Source organism: Cygnus atratus, chromosome 2 (assembly GCF_013377495.2).
Source record: "Cygnus atratus isolate AKBS03 ecotype Queensland, Australia chromosome 2, CAtr_DNAZoo_HiC_assembly, whole genome shotgun sequence".
Classification (NCBI taxonomy): Eukaryota; Metazoa; Chordata; class Aves; order Anseriformes; family Anatidae; genus Cygnus; species Cygnus atratus.
The window spans coordinates 60378877-60387901 of record NC_066363.1 but is presented as its reverse complement, the minus strand read 5'-3'; the positions used below and the strand labels follow the sequence as shown (position 1 = coordinate 60387901).

The window sequence follows — 9025 nt, the reverse complement described above, 5'->3', positions numbered from 1 at the left end:
ATGAATGTATTCTGGTAATAAATTGGAAAGAACTGCATCTGGATTGCTCTTTTATTGCCAACAGTTTCTCAGGCTCTGTGGAGTATGCAGAAATTAGCTCATACTGAAACATGAGGCCAAAGAAACTAAATCCTAGAGGAAGAAGGCCTAAATACGGGCTAAATGTTTAAGATGTCAGAACCTACAGAAAGTTGAGCACAAAGGACAACAAAGAAGGTTTTTAAGTGCACCTGTTTTGCAGATTGCACACAAAGGCTGCATTATGCGAACGTAGAGGTGCAAGATTTCCAGCGGAGGTGATAAAAACAGGAGCTTCCAAACCTGGAAACTATGTGCCACCAAGGAATCGCAAGGAGGAGGGATGCAGTCAAGACAGTTTGTGTAGCCCCTGCTCACATTCTCCCCTCATTCTTATCAACATTTTGAAAAAAATAGTCAGCTGGCTTGAGTGCCGATTGCCACAGGTATTTTCAGTGAGGTGAACGTTGGAGTGGTTACAGCTTGTAAACCAAAAATAACACACTGAGCAGTCATTTTGTGCATTATGCTTAGGTGACGTTGCATCACTCACAGTACGTGCTTAAATCACTCTGTGTTTACACAAAGCTCCCCTTTCAGTCACTGATTTAATGGTGGAGGATGCAGTTACTGAGGGGTTGTTGTTGTTATTTGAATTATTGTTAATGTGGAAACTCTCCCCTATCTCCCTGGTTTATTTGGCAGCTGTAAAGCCCTTCATGCACTGATCCAGCTATTAAAAACCCAATAATCTATCAATCTCAGTGCTTCGTGTTCCTTTCAGCTGTCCCCTCGGGACTGAGGGGCACGGCCCGACCCTGTGCCAGCCCGGTAGCACCGCCGCCCCCTCAGGCCGCCATGACGGGGCCGCGCCCCGGCGGAACCGGCTCCCCCCTCCCTCCCGGAAGCGGGTTCCGCCCGGCGGCCGGCGGGCGTGGCCAGGGCTCCCGGTAGCCCCGCCCCTCGCGTCCCGCCCCGCCCGCTCGCCCCGCGGGCCCCGGAGCTCGCCCCGCGCCGCCGCCGTCGCCGCAGGTGAGGGGAGACCGGGGCCGGGGCCCGGCACCACCGCGACACTGGCCTCCGGCCTCCAGCCCCTTCCCGCCCCTCCCAGGTGCCCCGGGGACGGGCGGGAGCACCCGGGGGGTGTCGCGACGCGGGCGGGGTGTCGCGATACGGGGGGGTGTTGTGACTCGGGAGCGTGTCGCGACATGGGGGGGGCGTCGCGAGCACCTGGAGGGAGCGGGAGTGGGCTGGGTTGGCTCCGGTGGGGCCCCCCTCATGGCGGACAAAAGGCTCGCTGGGCCACCCGCATAGGAGCACCCTTGGGTGCTGCCGCGGGTGGGCGAGCCGCCCGGTGGTCACTGCGGGGGGCTCCGGCGGCAGCCCCCGGCCCCGGCTCCTTCCCTCCTCGTACGGCGAGCGGGCCTCGGCACCGCCAGAGCCCCCCGCGGGGAGACCGCTGTGCCCCAGCTGAGTGCCCGCCTCGGAGCACGCCTGGGTGCTCCTGGCAGAAGGGACGTGGGCTCGAAACGACCCCCGTGTACTAATTCTCGTGGGGAAGGGACTTTGCGTTCTTCAGTGCATAGCCTCGCGTTTCCCCAGCTGGGAGCGGTGGGTATCGCTGCTGGTGGTTTGGGTTGATAGGTTATGGAAAGGTCTGCAGAAAAAAAAAAAAAAGAAGAAGAAAACAAGCCCAGCAGCTGTTCTTCATCATTTTCAGTTAACTTTCAGTTTTTGGGAAAGAGAGGAACTGCATTAACTTGGAGAAGGTGCTGACATTCCATTAGTTATCAGCACAAATAATAGTGATTCTTCACTAAAAATCATGTTTCTTCTTTTCAGCCTGCTAATTGACCTAATAGCATGCACCGCAACATTTAAACCCTGGGAAGTTGCGTGCATTCTTAATAGGTGGCAGAAGAATTACACGACACCTAATGGTAGAAGTTACAGGGGTTACCAGTGCTGGTGATGTTTGCCTTTTTTTCCCCTTCCATAAAAATGAAAGAGGTATGCTGTTGCACAAAACAGTCGAAAAAAGCCTTCAGTACCCTGCATGAGAAGTCAATGGTGGGACTAAATATGCTGTGACACTAAATAGTGAGCGTGCACCTTTACTATTACAAATTCCTTCATCTCAGTCTTCGCTTTGCCATGTTCCTCTGTATTTGAGGAAGGGAAGATACAGCTGTTTTAGGATGAAATCAGTATTCTAAGAGTTGCTTGCGCTTTGGCACTGTTCAAATAAGGTCTTTTTTTGTTTCCCTAAACCTTAAGGGAGAGGGTCTCTAGCCACAGAAGAGAAAGCTAGAATGTCGGCTCGGCATGCATTTGTTGTAATCTGTTACCTGTGGGCATGTTCTCTTTATATACATAATCCATAGAAATTGGTTGTTTGGGGGAGAGGGTGGAGTCGGGGTGGTGAGAGATGTGGCTGTGCAGATGAGGCAATGCTGGCTAAAAGCAACCAAAGGGGAATACGAGAGTGTTAAATAAGTGTTGTTGGAGGCCTTGCAGCAGCCCAAGTCTCCCCTGTATTCAGACACCCATCCATAAGAACAGTTCTGCTCTTAACTGGCGCTAAGCCATCCTCTGACATCCCTGCATTGACTTTTTTTAAGGGGCTGCCCTGAAGCAGGAGTGTTCTGTCTGAGATGAGCCTTTGCCCCTGTTAAATTTCAAGTGCGTCTGACTTGGAAGGTAGAATTGCTGAAGCAAAGGATGTTGCCACCTTAGAAACTGATGTAGTCCGCTCTTTGGTAGCAAAGAGTAATGTAGGTACGGTGTCTGGTTACGTCAAAAGTTGTCCAGGCAAACATTTCGGCTGATTGCCAACAGCATTGTTTTCCCCGCAGCTTCACAATTGAAGAAGAAATAATTGTACAAGAAAAGTCATGTAACTTGGTGATTAGATTTGTTTGTTTTGCCAACCAAGCAAGTGCTATAGGATGTAGTGGTCCTGGTGTGTTCTGGGCAGGGAGCTCCCCACCCCCTGGAGAGCGCTTACAGCCAACTTCCAGCAAACTTCAGATGGCTCCAAGCTATTGAAATTACTTTGCATCTAAATTGAGATCTACTTTAAGTGAACAAGGTAGTTTGGTATGCTAGTGACAGCTTTCTAGTGAATATATTATGGCCTACCCACATCACACAATTATGGGACGACTGTTTTAAGTCTTCTTCCTACCTTATGAAGAATGGATGTAAGGAACCAAGAAAATAGAGCAGTTGGTATAATTATTGTAACTCCACTGAACGTTCTGCAAAATGTTGTATGAACTATTAAGGAGGGAAGAATGGCTATATGTTATTAGTCTGCCTGATGCAGTGTTTAAGAAAGTCAGCTCTTGGGGTGGTAGGTCTAAAATGTTACTGTTAGGTGTTACTGTCTGCAGAATCTGAAACTTCCAGTCCTTGTGGATATAGGAAATTTACAGTCCCCTAAACTGTAGCAGATCTGGCTTGCAGACAGCCCAGGGAGTTGTCAAGTCCTGGTTTGCTTCTTATGTTTTCTCAGCTTTTGGGAGTGGGAGCGAGCACCTACCAACCGAGGCTTTTTCGGTGGTCACAGCTGTTTGTCAGATCACTTTGGTAGCCACAAACCCCACAACCAGAGCATTAGGCTTATATGGCTGAGGCTTAGGAGCCCTGCACAGCAGCAAAATAAAATCTGAAATTCCCACAGAAAAAGCAGTGCTGGATTTAGGAGTGGAAGAGAGTAGGGAAGAAATGTGGTATCAGCTAAGTAATACTGCACTAGAACTTCCTGATGAGAGAGGATTGATTGCCCTTGCGTACAGGCTGGCTTAGTCTTTGTTACTAATGTTTTGTTTTGGATTAGTTTTATGTCCATCAAGATTTCTAGCACCTCTCGGGCAACAGATTGGTATGCTGTGCACAGAGGGGAAAAATGGAGAAACAGGTGTGTAGGAGATGTTAGGCAATGTAAAGAGGAAGTATAATGAAGGACAGTTACTATAGAGAATTCAAAATAAGCTATGCTGTAATCAGTTTATGATGGTAATATGGAGAGGAGCCAGGAATGCAAAGAAGGTAGCACAAACAAGATATGGAGTTGGTTGCGTGGTAACTCTGCAATCGTTACTTAGTAGAATTGATGATGCTTATTTTGTGATATTGGCTCCTTAGTTCAGCAATTACAATATAAATTGAATTCCTACCAGTACAGTTCATTTAGCACATTGTATTTTTTCTCTCTAACAGTAAGTTTACTACTACATCATCTGATGCAACAGTGTGGGAATGCCTGGTGCAGTGGCCCACAAGGTTTCGATAAAAAATTGCAAGTAAATGCACTGTATGACCAAACTGGTACTTCCGCAAATTATGGAAAATGTGACTTTGCAAAGGAGCTTGGTACCTATGCTTGGTAGGTGGGTAGGAAGGATCTGCCACATGTTCAGGCCTTGGTACCTGTTTCATTTTACTCTCTGAAATGCTAGCTGTCCCCTTCTGTGCCACTGTTAGACTTGATCTTTAACTCTGATCCTTGTCTCCAGCAGTCTGAGAATGTTTATGAGTAATGCCCACATCAACACTAAACAGAGTGCGGTAAACATGGAAGTCTTCCAGACACGGAGCTTCTATTGAGAGCAGTAAGAGCCAGCTACGCGTTTTGTCGCCCGCTCTTTGCCAGTACTCCTGTTGAACGGAGCACATCAGGCAGCACACAGTAAGGCTAACCTGTCGTTTCAGGGCTGTGCAGTCCTCTTGGCATAGCTCTGCCCTTTCATGGGAAGGGCAGTTAGTGTGGAAGTAATTAATTCCAGCCAAACTTTCCCCAGTGGGATTTATTTCAGGCTTTAAAATGAAATAAGCTATACAGACCAAAAAACAGTGTTAATGTGACTGACTTCTGCAGGCATGCTGTGCCAGTCCCAAAAAACATCCTTGACACCCTTGACCAAAAAACACCGCCTTGAGGTGGTGCCGTCGAAGCTGTTTGAGTAGATGGACCCGAAGGCTCTACTTGAAGTAAGGGTGGGAGAAGCTCATCCTTAATCACTTGTCACTGTTTCCGTGGATGTCAAAGTAAGCAAAATCAGATACTGAATGAAAGCAATTAATGTGTGCCAGAGCTGTTTTGGTACGACATCACTAAATTAGAAAGTTTTTATGTACTTATTTATGTACTTAACCACCTAAATTAATTCCACTTTTGTAGTGTGACATGCAAGTAAAACTTCATTCCAACCCTCAGGACTCTTGGATTTTAAGAAATAACTTTAAATTGCACACTCTAACAAGTGCTTTCTGTGAGGTCAAAATTTGCATTTAACAATATCTCAGTTAAGACTTTAATGCAGTGCTCCAGTGACTGGACCAGTGTGATTATTACTAGACATATTAGTAGACATTATTGCAACTTAAATCTCAGAACTTTTATACATTTACATTTTTGAAGTTACCATCATTTTTTAAACATATAATACAAGGATGGTTTGGGGCTTTTTATTTTTTTTCTCCATTGATGTAATTTAGATTGGGAAATCAGTGATGCAGCACTGGTCCATATCAGTATTAATTGCTGAAGCCTCTTTTCTTCATCTTTTGGTTGTGTTTTTTTTTTTTTTCCCTGCTACTGATCAAACATGATGGCTTTGAGATTCTAGTTCATTCATATGCACTGGAAGTAAGGTATATAATAAAATAGGAAAACTTAACCTAGAAAGAAAACACTACAGTCTGGACTCCTTCTCTATACAGACCTGCATGGTCATTCAGAATTTAGAGAGTAAATGCATTAGGCTAAATATCAGAAATGACTTTTCATTAAGCAAGTTCATCCTCTAAAATTGTTAAACAGCATTGCAGTGAAAAAAAGATGGCTTACATGTAATCTTCATCATGAAATTCAGTGTGGCCTGGAACATCTTGGAGAACCAGAATAGGAAGATATGCACTGTAGCTTGTTGAGATGCATAAAATGGTATTACTTGATTGTTTTGTCCCTGTTAATGGAAGACTACAAAAAGAACAATAATGACTTTAAGAAAGCTACTGGTCTGAATTACTACTTTGGTTTGCATCAGTACTAATTTAGTTTTAACTGTAGTTCAACACAAGGAACCATTTTTAGAACAATCCATTCAAAAATACAGTTGCATTTGTTTCAGAAGTATTAAAAAGGGTGAAGTTATCCAAAGGATTTGTCTAGCTGCAGTATTCTTTCCGGGAAGAACTTGGGTCTTTCAGTTGTGGTTGTGTAGCAGAGCTTGAGCAGGAGCTATCATGGCTCTTTAGACTTAGAGGAGTTAAATTCTAAATCTTAATCCAAAGTACACCTCAGTCCTCTTGTTTAAATCTTGTTTTGATAATAACTTGGCTCTTACATTGTGATCTGTGCTTTTTACCCTTCTGTTACTGCTGTGAGGGGGGAAGAAACTCACTTTTAACCCATACATATGGTACATCTTTAATGTCTCTGTGCTTTGTTAAAAAAAAATCCCATTGCAGACATTGCTGATGGGTATTTCCTGTGTTCAGAAATAGGAGGGTTATGAGATTGATGTTCTTCAAGGGGCCAGTAGCTGATCCAGAAAGTGTTATAGGAAAGCCTGTATGTGTATTCCCATGTAACTGGCTCCCTGTCAACCAGTAACTCTGAATGAGTGCTTATAGTTATTAGCTTTACTGGTAGGTTTACAATTACAATTACACTTAAAAAAAATGATTTTGTAGGGCAGCTGCTCACCAAAATGCTAGTATTTCTCAACCAGTTTTTGTCCAACCACTAAAGAGTGGGATATGCAATGTTTCTTGAAATCATTCAAAAAGCTTAGAGGGTCCTACTTTTTTTTTTTTTTTTTAATAAATAAACTTCTTTACTGTCCTGTCTCTGTCTCTCTAAAGGTTTCAAAAAGTTTTTCTTTTTGATCCTGTTGCCAAATTTGATCTTCTTAGGTAATCGTTGGTTTGGCACATGTTGAACTTTTGTAGTAGAAAAGCATCTGTTTTTCTGAAGATTGAATGAAGGCTTAACCCTGTTGTATTTTGTGTCTTGCAAGGGCTGTGCTTAATAGCTCTCAAATTCAAATGGGACAGAAGAATGAAATAATCCAAGAAAAGTGTTCTTCTCTGCAAGGCAAGCTAGTTAGGACTGAGACCATGTGTGTAATATGTGCATAGTTTAAGTGAGTTTCTTCAGGCTGGAGTATTTTGAAAAGAACTGCAAAACCAAATTAGTATTAGCGATCTTATGTGTAGTTTGGCAAATTTGAAGAAAACCACCTACTGCTTGATGAACAAAGTTTAATATTGTAATCTTTCAAGTACTTTTTTTTTTTTTAACAGACTTGGGGGAAAATGTAATTCTTGGAGGAGAAGCTGAAGCAGGAAACAGTTTTGCAGCCAAATACTAGGATTTTTAAAGAAATATGAACAGTGAAATACAATATAATACAGTACTGAAATGTTCATAACTATCCCAGTCAGGCTAGCATAGTTATTTTTTGATTTGTCAGTAGTTTAAAGGAGAGATTTTCAGAAACATAATTTCTCTTTCTCAACAGACTGAGGTCTTTCCTGCTGACCATTATCTGTGAACAACAGAACTGGGTTTTAACAAAGCTAACTCTTCCAGAATTTATGCAGGACTCAGCCTGTATGTGTATTAAGGAGAAAGAAAGAAATCCCTGAGGGAAAAAGACTGTGGAATTAGGTTCTGACTCTGCAGAACTGACACTGTTAGAAGTTATTGCAGCTGAATCGAAAGCATGCAAGTGATCAGCTGGAAAGAAAATGTTTTCATAAGTCAGCAGTAGGGAAGGTTTTTCAGGCCAGAGGAAATCCTATATTACACCGTGCAATGTTGAAAAGGTGTTAGGTCATATGCTTCTCATTGGAATTCAAACATTCGTGGGTACTGAAAGGAATACAGCTCACACTTAGTAGCGTTTAGTGTTGCAATGTGTAGATTTAACTCAGTTAAATGTTGATAAAGATATCAGATTTTGCCATAGACAGTTCTTCCCTGGAGGGACTGACCTTTAAAATAAACTGGCTGTGGTCAGTGAGCGCTGCTGGAATGCCATTGTAGCTGTCGTGTCGTGTGGCTGACCACAGGAAGAGAGATGCTTGAGACCCATCTAGTAGTGATGTATACCATCCTTCCTGTTGCTTGTTCTAAGATTTCTTGAGTTTGCTGTGCAATTGCAAAACTACTACTTATGTTTTTGATATCTGCTTTACTTGGTTACCCAGAAACTCTGGAGTACACATCATGTTTGCTTCTGCATTCAGAGATCAATCTGTGATTTTTATGTGCATTTCCATAATAGAAAGAACACCTTTTTAGAGATTGTTGTGTTAAAACTTAACAATTTTTATTCTTGTTAGTCATTTAACAGTTCTGCAGTGTTTTGAATTATGTGCGTGATAAGAGCTGTAGGAATTCAAGTGAGGACAAAAAACGAATTTTAAAGTTACTTTATATTTTAGAGCATTTAACTTGGAAATGTCTTCTGCCCTACTGCAGAAAAAAAAATCTATCAGTATTTTAAGCAGGACAAGATCAAAACCACTTTGCATGGGCACTTAATGTGGAAAGTGATAAATTGACCTGAATATTAAAAACTTAATGCTAAGTTTGTGAACCAATTGCCATCCATTTCTAGCGACTGTTTTATGCCCATAATACGTGAAATAGCCATTAAACTCTACCATTGTCACGTGACTGTCAAGTATACATTGAACTAAAAGGCAATTAATTGCCGATTGGGTCTTTTAGGTCTACCAGACTGACTGCCAAATTTTCAAATGATAAATCTAATAGTTTTAGGATAAACTGTATCCAAGATTGGGAGGGGTCAGACTCAGTGGTGTTTCAGCTTCAGAAGTGTCGTATTAACATGCAACATCAGGTCTATAACCACTTGTGCATTTGAATCACCTTCTCAAAAGGTTAATTACAACTCCTTATGTATTTGCAAACCAGTCTCATTCACTGAGTCATGCATATAAAATCTTCTTGCCATGAATAAAACAG

General features: G+C 42.7%; 1 protein-coding gene across 3 annotated transcripts in view; it reads left to right on the top strand.

The window, feature by feature from the left end:
- Window positions 1–945: 945 nt before the first annotated feature.
- The window catches only part of RALA (RAS like proto-oncogene A), a 28829-nt gene continuing 20749 nt past the window's right edge, over window positions 946–9025 (top strand). Inside the window, exon 1 of one of the 3 annotated variants that reach the window (XM_035552423.1) lies at window positions 946–1050. Coding sequence is in view for 1 of the 3 variants with exons in the window: in XM_035552422.1 (XP_035408315.1) it covers window positions 1956–2028 (73 nt within the window). In the remaining 2 variants the exon portion in view is untranslated. Of the gene's footprint in view, window positions 1130–1860; window positions 2029–9025 lie in introns of those variants that run through there. The other 2 variants (XM_035552424.2, XM_035552422.1) reach the window with 2 other exon arrangements.